General features: G+C 41.6%; 2 protein-coding genes and 4 non-coding genes across 6 annotated transcripts; all 6 read left to right on the forward strand.

The window, feature by feature from the left end:
• Positions 1–72, forward strand: TRNAC-GCA (transfer RNA cysteine (anticodon GCA)). The gene has a single exon. It is a non-coding gene; the product is annotated as a tRNA-Cys (tRNA).
• Positions 73–2,408: 2,336 nt separating this feature from the next.
• Positions 2,409–6,728, forward strand: RPL23 (ribosomal protein L23). The gene is made up of 5 exons (XM_051994645.1): positions 2,409–2,515; positions 4,261–4,344; positions 4,705–4,833; positions 6,375–6,488; positions 6,582–6,728. Exons 1-5 carry the CDS (start codon positions 2,503–2,505, stop codon positions 6,662–6,664), a joined length of 423 nt encoding a protein of 140 aa, XP_051850605.1. The 5' UTR covers positions 2,409–2,502; the 3' UTR covers positions 6,665–6,728.
• Positions 4,447–4,580, forward strand: LOC127563637 (small nucleolar RNA SNORA21). Its single transcript, XR_007954077.1, has one exon. It is a non-coding gene; the product is annotated as a small nucleolar RNA SNORA21 (small nucleolar RNA).
• LOC127563638 (small nucleolar RNA SNORA21) lies at positions 5,559–5,694 on the forward strand. The gene has a single exon (XR_007954078.1). It is a non-coding gene; the product is annotated as a small nucleolar RNA SNORA21 (small nucleolar RNA).
• Positions 6,729–9,996: 3,268 nt separating the features above from the next.
• C4H17orf98 (chromosome 4 C17orf98 homolog) lies at positions 9,997–13,036 on the forward strand. Its single transcript, XM_051992187.1, has 3 exons — positions 9,997–10,464; positions 11,976–12,075; positions 12,796–13,036. The coding sequence occupies exons 1-3, from the start codon at positions 10,258–10,260 to the stop codon at positions 12,951–12,953; spliced, it is 465 nt and encodes a 154-aa protein (XP_051848147.1). The 5' UTR covers positions 9,997–10,257; the 3' UTR covers positions 12,954–13,036.
• Positions 13,037–13,968: 932 nt separating this feature from the next.
• On the forward strand, positions 13,969–14,040 carry TRNAC-GCA (transfer RNA cysteine (anticodon GCA)). The gene has a single exon. It is a non-coding gene; the product is annotated as a tRNA-Cys (tRNA).
• Positions 14,041–14,672: the final 632 nt, after the last annotated feature.

Below are 14,672 nucleotides of genomic sequence, written 5' to 3' on the forward strand. Positions count from 1 at the left end.
GGGGGTATAGCTCAGAGGTAGAGCATTTGACTGCAGATCAAGAGGTCCCTGGTTCAATTCCGGGTGCCCCCTTAAGGAAACAGCTTTTTAATCAAAGTAATTTGATTAAATTCAGGAGTATTCTAATCCCAAATGCTTCAGTCTTCTGGGACTGGTAATCCAGCCGACCCAAAGGCCAGAATGAGGTGGCCAAGAGAACTTTGTAAAAGGAAGTCAGAAGAACACAATTAGAAAAGTCAGTCTCGGGAAGACTCCTAGGTCATATATGTATCACCTGTATCAGAGAGGTAAGTGAATATATTGTGGAGATTGACACCTAGTGTGTGAACTAGTTATCATAAGTAAAGTATAATTTCGGGCAGAGTGTATGGTGGAAGAGGTGTAGACATACTTACACCACTGTTAATTCATGAAAATTACACCCCTGGAATAAGCACCTGCTCTCATATTAATAAATTACCATCTTAAAATTTAGAACAATAACTGACATTTATACAACACAATTTGCAAAATGACACATATATTATCTCATCTGGGAAAAGGTAAAATATGCAGTAGAAAACTAGAAGGATCCAGATGACATTTGTGAGGTCTCAGTCTTCCCTCGAAAGTAGAAAATTGAAATCCTTCTTGAGAAGGGAGTTTTCCATTTTATCTTATCTTCGGTTACTACTTTAGTAAATTCTTGTTGTACTAAAATGAATTAACTCCCAAATCTCTTTCACTAAACATTGAGTTTTTAAAATCTTTTTATGTACTAAAGAAGGGAAAGGGACCTGTATGTGCCAAAATGTTTGTGGCAGCCCTATTTGTAGTGGCTAGAAACTGGAAAATAAATGCCCATCAATTGGAGAATGGTTGGGTAAATTGTGGTATATGAATGTTATGGAATATTATTGTTCTGTAAGAAATGACCAGCAGGATGAATACAGAGAGGCTTGGAGAGACTTACATGAACTGATGCTGAGTGAAATGAGCAGAACCAGGAGATCATTATACACTTCGACAACGATATTGTATGAGGACATATTTTGATGGAAGTGGATTTCTTTGACAAAGAGACCTGAGTTTCAATTGATAAAATGACGGACAAAAGCAGCTACACCCAAAGAAAGAACACTGGGAAACGAATGTGAACTATCTGCATTTTTGTTTTTCTTCCCGGGTTATTTATACCTTCTGAATCCAATTCTCCCTGTGCAACAAGAGAACTGTTCGGTTCTGCAAACATATATTGTATCTAGGATATACTGCAACATATCCAACGTATATAGGACTGCTTGCCATCTAGGGGAGGGGGTGGAGGGAGGGAGGGGAAAAATCGGAACAGAAATGAGTGCAAGGGATAATGTTGTAATTTTTTTACATTATTACCCTGACATGGATTCTGTCAATATAAAGTAATTATTAAATAAAAATTTAAAAAAATTAAATTAAATTAAATTTAAAAAAATAAAATAAAATCTTTTTATGTGTGTGGATACCTTTTGTTTTGACACTACCTTCATTTCTGAATATATAGCTCTCCTCCTGCCCAGCGAGCCAATCCTTTGTTATAATTTAGCATAATAAGATTGTATTGTATAAAATAAGATGTATATTGATAATATGCATATAATTAATTATAACAATTTATTGATATGGAAATTATATTACAATGATATGTCAATAAATTATTTGAAATTATACCATTCATAACTAATAAAATGTAGTGTAATTTCATTTAAATAATTAGTATATTCAGATTTTACAATTTATATTATTTTGGCAGATGTAAATGATAAATTATGTCAATTAAACTGTCCATACATAATTTTTATATTGACTAACGAATTATTGCCATTAACGTGTTAATGTTGCAGATACTCAAATTCGGTTGATGAGTGATTGCTTTTCATAGAATTTTATTTCTCTTTATTGTTTGTTTTATTCTTTGTAATAATCCCTTTTGGTTCATGCCTCATTGTAATAGAGCAGGATTGATAATAACATAGCTGGGCGCTAGGTGGCGCAGTGATTAATGTCAGGCCCGGAGTCAGGAAACGCCGAGTTCAAATTTTCATTCGGACACGACTAAAATTGTGACCCTGGGCTGTGCCAAAGCCCAGGTGGGCTAAGATAAGGTGGACAAAGAAATGGCAAGAAAATCCCGAAAAGGATTACGAAGAGTCATACGCGACTGAAAAGGACTGAACAACAAAAATACATACAATATTCCACACCCTTAATCCTCCACCTCTTCAAATGAGAGATGGAACGATATGTGAAAGCAGTGGCTCCAAACTGCAGTTCCTCCGCCAGAGCTGAAGAGGGCGCCAAATTGTCTTGCAGCGCCCTCCACTCGGATGCTAGCGTGTTTTCCGAGTCACGTGACAGGGGAGCGTTCCCGGGGAAAGGAGCAAGCCCTTGGTCACGTGACAAGAGTAGCGAGGCGGAGCTTCTAAGTTCATATCCCGACGTCCTCCCTGTTTCCTCTCTCTTTCGTGCTTTCCGGGAGCCAAGATGTCTAAGCGAGGTGAGTTTCCTGAGCTGGGGAATCCGCCGCCATCCGTCGCCCTCGGGACCGAGGCCTGCCGGAGAGTCGCCGAATGGGAAAGCGAGAACTCTGAGCTCCTCTCGGGACCCAATTGGGGAAGGCCTAGTCCTGAGAGAGAGCAGCGGGAAAGTCCCGGAGATGGTGGGGAGGAGGTGATAGAGGGGCCCGACTGGTTGTTCCTGATTTCAGTGACACATGAACTCGAGCACTGGGCCACCCGGCATTTTCTCGTGGCCTGGCTTCCGGAGGTCTAAGCTACAGGCGAGCCCAGCCCGGCCCGCCTGGTGGGGCAGCTAGGAGAGCGGGGAGTCCCGAAAGGAGGCCAAGGGGGAGGCTCCGGGGAAGGAGGCTTGCAACGTGTGGGCCTTTGCTGAGGAGCAAGGGGCTGTTTGGAAAAGGGAGGTGGGGGTGGGCTAGGGCCGGACTCATGCAGCTCTCGTCGTAGGGGGCAGGATGTTCCATCCCTTCTCCGTTCGCAACCACCGTGCTAGTGCTGCCTTAATGGAGCCTTCACACAGCTGTATCGCTCCCCTGCTCGAAAGGCTGCTATGGTTTGCTGTTGGCCCATTGTAAAAGCGAACACCCAAGTTTATCCCTTTTCATTTTAATTCCAGCTTACGTCTCCCGGCCTGGCACACCCTTACTCCCCTTGACCAACTCCACTGTATTATTTTAAAATTCCCCGTACTCCTCATATATCTTTTGTAGGTGGTCCTTAATGGCAGGATTTCTCAGCTGAGTCGCTTACCTTCAGCACAAGTATCAGCTCCATCATGAGGCCATTTCTGCTTAGTTGTCAGTTTACATGTTTTTCAGTACAATATAAACTTGAGAAATGGACCCATTTTTTCCTTATATCCTTGGTACCTAGCACAGTGTGTTTTTTTTTTTAATTTAATTTTTATTTATTACTTTATATTGACACTCGTTTCTGTTCCGATTTTTTTTTTCCCTCCCTCCACCCCCTCCCCTAGATGGCAAGCAGTCCTTTATATGTTGGATATGTTGCAGTATATCCTAGATACAATATATGTTTGCAGAACCGAACAGTTCTCTTGTTGCATAGGGAGAATTGGATTCAGAAGGTATAAATAACCCGGGAAGGAAAACAAAAATGCAGATAGTTCACATTCGTTTCCCAGTGTTCTTTCTTTGGGTGTAGCTGCTTTTGTCCGTCATTTATCAATTGAAACTCAGGTCTCTTTGTCAAAGAAATCCACTTCCATCAAAATATGTCCTCATACAATATCGTTGTCGAAGTGTATAATGATCTCCTGGTTCTGCTCATTTCACTTAGCATCAGTTCATGTAAGTCTCGCCAGTCCTCTCACAGTGTGGTTTTAATAAATACTTACTAATAAGTTGAATAGGGCTTCTGCTTATAGGAGCCTGAAGTTTTCTCCTGGATAGCCAAACCTATGCAAGAGAAGGTGTGGATATCCCAAGAAGGAAGATGTTTCATATAATACTTGTTATTATAAGATCAGTAGTCTCCAGTACAAAGGAGCCTTGTGATAGTTGGTCAGCTCTCCCTTACAGCCACAAATAAGGCCATACTCATGAAACGCGGGAAATGTGAAAGCGAGTTGAGTGTAGAATAAGGTGGTTTCTGCGTTCCTTTTTGACCTAAAGTCCAAAAACAAAAGCAGCTTTCTAAGGAGAAATAAAGACCTAGTTAGGAGAACTTTCTGGATTGTAGGTTGATTCTTGTACATCTTTCCTAGGACGAGGTGGGTCTTCCGGAGCCAAGTTCCGAATTTCCTTGGGTCTCCCAGTGGGAGCTGTCATCAATTGTGCTGATAATACAGGTGAGTCCCTGGGACATACACTTGGCTCTTAATCTCCCTTTGGATTTTACCATCATCTGGTAGAAACCTGAAGCATCTGACTATCTAGCTGTACTTAATTACTCCCTTCAAAAAGCACTCGGTGGGCCTTCTTGCAATGACCCATAGAGCCGTCGTGAAAGGGTAAAGAAAATGACATTACTTTTGGGTGAAGCGGCAGCTTGTGCTGTTTGGCTTCAATCAGTGGTGTGACAAAACTTTTATACAGGTATTATTCAGTGTCTATTTCACGAAGAGCAGAATGGTGAGAATAATTGCTTTATGGAAGTAGGTAGCAATTTATGTTTTGTTTTGTTTTAAAGCATTGCTACATCTCCTTAGGTGCCAAGAACCTGTACATCATCTCTGTGAAGGGGATTAAGGGGAGATTGAATAGACTTCCTGCAGCTGGTGTGGGTGACATGGTAATGGCTACAGTCAAAAAGGGAAAACCAGAACTCCGGAAAAAGGGTAAGTAGAGGAAAAAGAATCTTCCCTTCGTTCTCTTGATGAGAATTGAACTACGTACTTTAGTTTGTGATCCCTTATCAAGAATTTTCAATTACATCATTTACTGTGGCCTTGAGCTTTGGCTCTGGAATGTTAGACCTCAGTATCTGCTCAACAGTGGTTTGCTTAGGTGGACTCTGCATGCCTTTGATGGGGTAATATCCACATTCAGGAAGAGAAATTAAGCTCTGAAAGGTGGCTGTCCACAGGAGAAAAGGCCTCTCACCTCCTTTGTGTTGAGAAGCATAAAGACTACAAATAGTGATTTCTGAGATTAAATTGCTTGACTGCATCAGAAAGGATTTTATTTAAGTTCACCTGATGTCACATATTTGCTTAAGCTTTTTTAAAAGACCACAAAGCACCATCGTGCTATAATTTTTGCTTCTCTTCATGAGTTCTGGTCCACAACCATCTAAATGGTTCATAATATGGATGGCAGTATGTGCCACGTGTCCTCTCTATATATGTATGTATGTGTGTGTGTATATATATCTTTATTTATATCTTGAAATATGTGTGGAATAAGGATTTCTGAAGTCCCTGCCTCTGACTCTGATAATCAGGAATAAGGAGGTTGCTGCACAAATTGCAGTTTAGGTTAGTTTTGAAACCTTGTCTCCCAAGATGTCTGGCTACTTACTGCTTATTCCTAGTTGGGCCAAGGTTATAGAAAAGTAGATAGAGCCCTTTCAAAAGCACTTTATGGGTCTTTTCAGTGGCCTAGGAAGTCGTCCAGAAAGGGCAGAATATAACAACCATCACTTTTGGGTGAGGTGACAGCTCAATGTGCTGTTGGTCTCAATCAGTGGTGTGATATGTCTACAGATTTTTAAAAATCAGGCAGGGCAAGGCTTAAACTTTTTCACCAGAGAACTTTTTATGTGACTTTTATTTTCGGGAAAGATTATAGACCCCTAACTAAGAACCTATCTAGTTCTTTCCCCTAAATATAATGTTAGCATCTCAAAGGTAGGAAGCCTATACTCTTAAGGAATTTTTTTTTAATTGCTTTGCAGTTTTTCCTCAATAGAAAAAATGTTTGAGGCGGTATTTCCCAAACTGAGTTCAGGTGGCTTTGAAGGAAAGTTTTTAAGTGTTTTCAAAATTCACTAATTAATCTTGTCAGAGACTCGTTCAGGTTATCCGTTTTGAGAACCAACAACCTAGTAGCCTAGTGTAACAGCACTGCATTTGGAGTCAAAGGGATTGGCTTCACAGTTTGCTACTCAGTACCTGGGTGACTTTGGGAGAGTAACTTCACTTTATGGATGCTTTTCTCTGAAAAAAGGAGGGGTAGGCTTAGGTGATTTCTAAGCTCTTTTCAAGTCTAAGTTTTTAAGCTAAAAACAAGAAGATGAACTCTAAAAATCCAGATATCTTTAAAGTTTGTTTTTAATATGTAGTAGAGGAAGATATAGAAGACCAGTAAGGGAATGTCCGTATTTCCTCCCTTGTTCAGTAACATACCTAATATAGATGCACTCTGTTTTCCTCTGTAGTTCATCCAGCAGTGGTAATACGGCAACGGAAATCATATCGAAGAAAAGATGGTGTGTTCCTTTATTTTGAAGACAATGCAGGGGTGATAGTAAACAACAAAGGCGAGATGAAAGGTAGGGATTTCAGTTTATTCTTCTGTGGTTGGGTGGTTAGTTCCTGGGAAAGATAGTACCTGTTCAGCTTTTGCTTTTCCTCTTCTTCTATAGGCTCAGCCATCACGGGTCCTGTTGCCAAGGAGTGTGCTGACTTGTGGCCCAGGATTGCATCTAATGCTGGCAGCATTGCTTGATTCTCCTAAAGCCCGTTTGTGTAAAAAAAAAAAAAAAAACCTCATTAAAGTGTCTGCCCATCTATTTGCTTTCTTACATTGTGTTTTTTGGTTTTCTTTCAAAGCCATTGAAATCTTAAAAACTGGACAAGTGTTTTTCTAAAACTTTAAAGTTGTCCCACTAGTGGTTCTGTTACCCAAAGCTAGGGCCATCTACTTGGGACTGATTCCAGTGTGTCAGTGATATATTAAAATATTGGTATTTTATTAGCCTGATGAATAAATGTGAAGTGATTTGTAATCTTAGGAGTAGTTGGGTCGTGTGATGGACAGAATAGCTGACTTTGAAGTCAGTCGGGAAGACTCTTCTTCCTAAGTTCAAAACTGACCTCAGATATTCTGTAATCCTGGATAAGTCACTTAAACCTCTTTGCCTCAGTTTCCTCATCTGTAAAATGAGCTCGAAAAGGATAGCAAATAACTCCAGCATTTCTGCTAATTAAAAAAAAACTGAGTCATTCAATGACGCCAGGATATGCTGTATATACTATATGTTCCCTTCCCTGTTGCTTCCTGGTTCAGTGATTTGGTAGATTGAGGTTTTCATTGTGTTGTGCTACAAATAATAAGATAGTAATAGTTCCTTTAGATTAGGTTTTGGTGATTTATAGAACAGTTGGATACCAACTAGACAAATGTGCCTTTAGATAGAATCTGATTTGTGAGAGACTGAGGGGTTTGGATAAGTGAATTGTGAAATAGGATTTCCATTTCAAACTTTGAGAAATACGAGGGGAAGTGAGCAACAGGGCATAAGGGGGAAAAGAATTGGACCTACTTTCAATTGATCTTGTATATACTTTATTTGTACATAGTTATTTACATATTGTCTTCTCTTCCCCTCCCCCCTTATATTGTGAGCTCCTAGAGGACAGAGACTATCTTACCTTTTGTCCCTGGTACTTAGAACAATGTATATAGTATGTAGGTGCCTTAATAAAAGTTTATTGACTCACTTCTTCAGGGCATGGTAATGTACTTGCCCTGTCATGGAACCTGAACATCCTCTTAGGTGATTTTTGTGAAGCTCTTCTTCGAGATGCTTGAAGCCCTAAAACCTTAAATTAATGTGATTTGAGCTTAATTTTAACATAGCTACATTTAATGGGAAGGTTTTGATGGGGAAAGAGCTTACAAACACAAAAGTAAAGTAACAATCTTCCCTCTTTGAAAAGGAAAAGATGAAGTGTCATACTCATCAACTTTTTTTCCCCACCCAGTTCTTAATGGGAAGTCGAAATAAGTGTTAGGTTGCTGTTAGTGAACGAAGGTTCACTATTGCCTCCCTTACATTCAAAGCCTTAACCAGAATGCAGAAGAAATCTAAACTGGCATCCTCTCTAACCTTTAATATGCTCAAAGTTTTTTGGTAGCCCCTTATTCTGGCAATTCAATTTGAATTCTTTCTGCAATTAAGTGTTCAAAATAGGTATTAAGAGATTCTTGTAATAGTATGTAAAATAAGTCTTGAAGGAAGCTAAGGATTTCAGAAGATACAAGTGAAAAGAGTAATGCAAGATAAATCAGAAGCCAGAGGTTTGACTGCAGAGTTTTATATTATGAGCAAATGGTTAATGAAAATATTTATCAGGACAGTAACATGGTCAATCTATGCTTTAAGATTATTTTGACAACTTAAGGTAAAGAGAATGGAAGTCCCAAGAAATAATGGATGAGTCAAATCAAGATATATTCAAGATACTGAGTGAGTGTGAGAAACAGTCACAGAATTTGGTAATTGGGGTAAGGGGAAAGAAAGATGAATGAGATAGTAAACCATTGTTACTGGAACAACAGTGAGTCCTCCCCATTAAACAGAAAAGGGCTGGGAGATGTGAGTTGAGAGAGGACTTTAGCATGTTGCTTTTGAATTTATAGTAATAATCCTACCTCATAGGCAGCTAACCATCTTCCTGATATAAAAATGGAGTTTAAGGAGAGATTGAGGAAAATGATTATTGAACCCATCATTGGGTCATGAGATCACAAGACCCAAGTATGGAAAGGAAAAGGGGCCTAAAGTTGAATGAACCTTGAGGGATTCCGGGGATTAGGGATGGCTTATAGAAGACAGTCCAGCAAAGGCTACAAAGAAGTCAGCCAGACACATGAGAAAAATCAGTGTCAAGAAAATGGGGAGATAGCATTCTAGTAGAGGGTATGTCTAGTCAAGTGATACAGATAAAGGAGGATAAGAACAAAACAAGCCAATAAAATCAGCCAATTAGAAACTGGTAATTCCTGGGGGCATCTAGCTGGAGCAGTGGATGGAGCACCAACCAGTCCTGGAGTCAAAAGGCCCTGAGTTCAAATTTGAAAGGTGAGGATCAGTAAACCCTAAGTACCTATTATGTGTCCAGTATTGTGTTTGGGCTCTGGGAACTTAAGAACAAACCCAAACAATTCCTATTAAAGAAGTTAAGGGGAAGGCAATGACTGTAAAGCTGGACTTTGGGGGGAAATCCTGTGATATCCTGAAGGACTGACAATATGGTCAAGCGAAGGTTTTTAGAATGGGAGAAACCCAGGCATCTCTCATCCACTCTACAACAAGGCACCCAGGAATATCTTGCTATTTCTTTTTCCATCTGCTCTTCCTCTCCAAAAAATCCACCCATTCTTGAGCTTATTATCATATTGCATTTTTTGAATCTTCAAACTTGAATACCCTCCCAAAGCATTTGTCTTGGTGAGAAATGTATTACTAGAAATAATCTAAAGAAAAAGGAAATCTGCATTTGAAGAGAAAAGTTTTGCCAGGACCTTTATCCCTGGGCTTTCTTTTTAGGTGTAATTTTTCCCCGCCGGGGCTGTGCAATTTACCTTTATATTTCCTGCACCTGGCACTTAGGAGTTTATAAATGCATATTGAAGTAACAGTGGGGGAAGAAAAGAACTAGCTATGGATTGTGAGCATCACTAATGGGAATTGGCTGGGAACATCCAGAGTTTACTCCCTAGGCCCAGAACTAGAATCCACTTCATCTCTAATGCTCTTTTCATCGGCAAAAATGAATAGTTTCGACAAGGTCTTTTCTTCCTGTCTTTGATAATCTGAGTATAAAAAAAATGCAGGTTTATCCAAGTTAACACAACACGGAAAATGAAGGAAAAACTTCCAGTAATAATATGAGATCCTCAGAGTGAACTCTCCAACTTCCTTAGGGAACACCGAGTTAATTGTTTAATTAGGCTTAATGTAAAGGGGGCCAAGGTTTTATTACCACCCTCTTGGGAAAGGCAGATCTGTAGATCAAGATTTAATTGGAGCATCCCGAAAAGGTTTACCTCTTTTCCTCTCTGGCCCTTTGTAGCAAGCAAGAGGTCTTCAGGATAAGACCTCCCCAAGCAGTGCGATCTGGACCGTAGCTGAGAACGTACTGCTCTCCCGAACCTCGGAATCTGGGTGCAAGGGCAGGGTGGGTCCAAAAAGGTTTGTGGCGCCTGGGGCTTTGGAATCACGTAACAATGTGGGCGGAGCCTGAAAGGCAAGGAACTGTTCAGGGTCCTGGCAAAAGAAATTCCACCGCAGCTTGGGTGCGTGGCAGGCTGAGATGGTGCGACTCTCGGAGCGTTCCCTGCGGCAGGAGAAGGAGTTCATCCTAGATGGGGTGGCCTTGAGCACCATGGCCAGCTCTTACCAACGCACTTTGCCCAAGCTCTGGTCTGCTATACCTCCTTACAACGCACAGCTGGACGTCCACGCGCGCTCTTACTTCCAGTCTCCCGTGGTCCAATCCGTGTTGCGAAAAACAGACCAGGTGAGAAGGTCCAGAAATCAGAGAGAGGAGGATGGGTCTCCCTGGGGGGTGGGGGGAGAGGGAAGAGGGGGGAATCTTTCCCTCGCTGTTACCAAGCAGATCCCACCCTCTTAGGCCCCTTAAGAAGCTTCCCAGAATGAGTTAAGTCCTACCATCCAACTTCCCACAACTAACAGTCCACGCTCTCCTCCTCCCCCATTGTTTCCTCGAATTCCTAGGTGGGTGACAGGAGGATCCAGTCCCACCTTATAGATTTCCCCTCCTCTTTCTTCTCACCTCCGCCCCCCACAAAAGATACAAATAAAAACCTGTAACTGGGTAGAGAATTAGGTGACGGCAGGAAGCGGAAGAATTTGGGAAGAAATGGATTTCTAGAAATCTGTCGATGTTGGAAGTTCCGATTTCGGATGCTGAAGGATTAACCAAAAGAAGCGGCACGGCACTTTTACTCTCGAATTAAGCTTTCCAATCGTTTGCGGGGTCCTTTATGACGTCATGGTCCTGACCTTCCGGAGGGCTGTCCACAGACAGCTTCCAGACAGTGGAGACCTTTAACGTCAGAAGACGGAACAAAGGGAAAGTAGTACCTGAGTTCTATCTTCACTGCCTTGTGATGTCATAATCGGAGCTCTAAACCTTGATAGCATAAGGGAAGGGGGGACTTCATGAAGATGGGAAATCAGGAGATTCCCAATTGTTGTTATTCTGGACTATTCTAGGCACTGATGCGGGAAAGGGAAATTCTCATCCATTTCTCTTAGCTCTCATCCAACTGACTTCATCTCAAGAAGACCGTACATCCCAAGTAGCCTCACAGTTGCTAATCTTTCTAATTCGTATTCCCTGCCATTGCTTTCATAGTTATGTGTCTGTGTACATTACTTTGGGGAGGAGGGCAGCTAAGGGAAATTTCTTTTTGAGCCCATGTTGTTTATTTGTGTCTGATTCTTCCTACCTATACTGTCCGTGGTGATTTCTTAGCAAAGATACTGGAATGTTGTGTTATTTCTTCTCCAATGAATTAAGGCAAACAGGTTAAGTGACTTGCCCAGAGTCACACAGCTAGTAAGTATGTAGAGCTACATTTGAACTCAGTTTCTCCTGATTTAACACCCAGAATTATACTTCCATCTACTGAGTTTTATAGTTCTATACACTGAGCCATCCAGCTGCCTCTTTTTAGCCCAGACATACATCTTTATATATATATATGAGCGTGATTACAGGTTATGTGTATGTATACACATATATACACATACACATCTATATGACCCTTATTTCACAATACTATCTGTAGTTTGAAAAATGCCATGGCTTACATTAAGCTCTTGGAAAGAAGAACTAGGTCACCTGATAAATGTGTCCAAATTTTAGTGGCCCCTACTCCTCTTGACCTCTTCCAGCCTCAAGGAGATAGGAGCAACCAGTGTTGTCACTGAAGAAGTGACAATTTCTGTACTTCCTTTCTACCCCTCCCTACACTCCCCTCCCCCAACTCCCTACTCCCTCAGACACATGGTGGGACAAGTCAAGATGGCTGGATAGTAGATTACTTCCACATCTTTGGGCCGGGACAGAGATATCTGAACAGGAGAAATTGGGCAGGGGCAGGTAAGAGCCTCTTCATCTTTCAAAAGGGGGTGGAGGGTGTGGGCAGAGAGAATTGAAGCCTAAAGGAAACAAATTGGGGGAAGGGAGAAATGTTATAACAGGGCCCTCTGTTTGTAATTATTTATAATGTTATAATTTAGGCCCTCTGGTTTTTTGACATCCCGCCAGGAAAACTGTGCTGTTTCCTACCTATGTAGTTTCCTTCCCATTTGAAGGAGGTTCAGAAGCAGCAGCACTGGGAAAGCATCTATCCAGAGAACAGATCTTCCCTTTGGCAAGGGAAGCTCTTCCTTCTTTCAGGTGAACCTATGGGTTCCTTTCATCAGGGGTCAAACTGATCCAGTGACTCAACCAAGAAGAAATGCAGAATTACTTCCCATGAAAGGAACTTGTTTGCTTGCTACTTAGGAATGCTTAAGATACCCCAATTCCCTTGCATTTATTTGAAATTTTCCCTTCTTTCTCTCTGATCTCACCTCCAATAATCTCTGGTATGTAGAGGTTCAACTCTGTGATCCTCGGGCCTTAATGCTTCATTCCAAGAGCTTGGAACATTTTAAAATACTCTCCATTTGACCCAACTTCTGAGCACTCAATTGTACTTCTCTGCGTGCTTCCCATTCTGTCCTCCTTGGGGGAGGGGGAGGTTGTGTGCTGGAGGGAGAGGATGAGATTCTGACCGAAGTAGGAGAGTTAACTTTTCTCTCTTTGCCCATAAAGGACACTCCCTTCAGCAGGTGACTGGACATGACAGCTTCAATGCAGATCTCAGAACGATCCGGGGTTATAATGGGCGATTTGGCTATCGCCGAAATACTCCTGCCCTTCGCCAGCGCACATCAGTTTTTGGAGAAGTCACTGCATTTCCATTATTCTAATAACAGCCTCATCTCACTGGTTTTCCTCCCTATTCCTTACCCTATTTCGCAGTATATACATTTAAATAAATTTTGATTTTTAATTTGCTTTATTTTAGCAAACTGTGGCTCCAAACATTTTAGTGTGGGTTTTCCCCCCAGATAAGCAAGTCAAGCATAGGATAGAAAAAATTCCACAAATTTCCCTACCTCTCATCTTCTATAAAGTGGTGGAGAGGGAGAGAGTAGAAGGATGAGGAAGGACGCTCATTCCATTTTCTATGTTCTTTCTCAGTCTGAGACGGAATGGAAAAACAGTTGTCCATGGAGTCACAATGTCTCCCTGCTCTTGGGGTGACAGCAACTAGTTATTCTCCCTGTTCATCCAAGACGAAACAGGCACTAACAGAGGCCTAAAGTTGGCTTTAGAAAGGAGTTCCTTAAGATAAGAGTGCCGGAGGGAGGAAATGTGGAACTTTCCTAGGAACTGTCCTTCCCATCGGCAGACTAGCCTTGAAATCAAAAGATCATCAATTTAGAGCTAGAAGGAGACTTAGCAGGCCGTCTAGTTCAGTTCTTCCCTTTACAAATAAGGAATGAGCTGGCATTGTGCAGCACGTCTACAGTAGCAGAGCTCAAATTCAAACCCAGCATTCTGTATGTATGTTGGAAGGCAGATCTGAGGAATGTCTGAATGCGTCCTCCTGATAGTTCTATTCAGTCAGAAAGTGGAAGGTGATTAACTATTCATTTTTATTAAGTGTAGGCTTTCTGCGTACAGGATGGGACTGGTTTCCTTTTCAGCATTTGGGCTGTAGTTTCCAGGGTGTGTCAAAGATGCAATCAAAGGGAAATTAGAACAAATCTTTTTTCCAAGTGACCCAAGCTATTTGTATTGCCCTGGTGTCTTTTGTTTGATGAAAAGTGAATGTAGAAAGAAAGGAGGAGCTTAGCACACAGAAACCAGTATGGGTGGAACCTATTAGGAGTGAGTCACTACAAATGGACTGGGAAGAACAGCTGACCCAGGGCGTGTGGGGGTATAGCTCAGGGGTAGAGCATTTGACTGCAGATCAAGAGGTCCCTGGTTCAAATCCGGGTGCCCCCTTAACCACGTTTTCTATTATTAAAATACTACGTTGTTTTTGAAATGTTCTTTCTCACTAAGAAGTCAGAAAGTCCTCAAACTTCTAACTAAAGCAGAGCAAATCATCCCTACCAGAATTTCCTTTGAAAATTGTTCAGGCCTGTATTGCAGCTCCTATTGTAAAATCCAAGTTGGAGGTCCTTTAACAACTTCAGAGGTTCAAAACAGAACTTAATATTTTCCCAAACCCAATTGTCTTTGAAAACTTCCCTGTTTGTATTGAGGACACCATCGTCCTTCCTGTTTAGCAGAATCATAATCTCAGTGTCACACTCAACTCTTCACATGGATCCCCAACAGTTGCCAAACCTCGTCATGTCTTCTTCCACTCTGTCTCCATCCCCATCTCTCCTCTCGGGCCACCTCCCTAGATCAGACCCTCTTCCTCTCTCAACTGGACTATAGCAATTACGTCCTAATAGTTCTCCGCGTTTCTAGTCTCTCCCGGGGGTGATTTTCCTAAAGGGCAATTCTGTCCAAGCCTCGGCCCTCCCTCCAACCACTCTATTATTCTCCGGTAAGGACCTTCGGTGGGTTCCACAAGCTCCTTTTCTGATGTTAAGTGGAGTTTTCTATACTCCGCAAAAGACTAA

Source organism: Antechinus flavipes, chromosome 4 (genome assembly GCF_016432865.1).
Source record: "Antechinus flavipes isolate AdamAnt ecotype Samford, QLD, Australia chromosome 4, AdamAnt_v2, whole genome shotgun sequence".
NCBI lineage: Eukaryota > Metazoa > Chordata > Mammalia > Dasyuromorphia > Dasyuridae > Antechinus > Antechinus flavipes.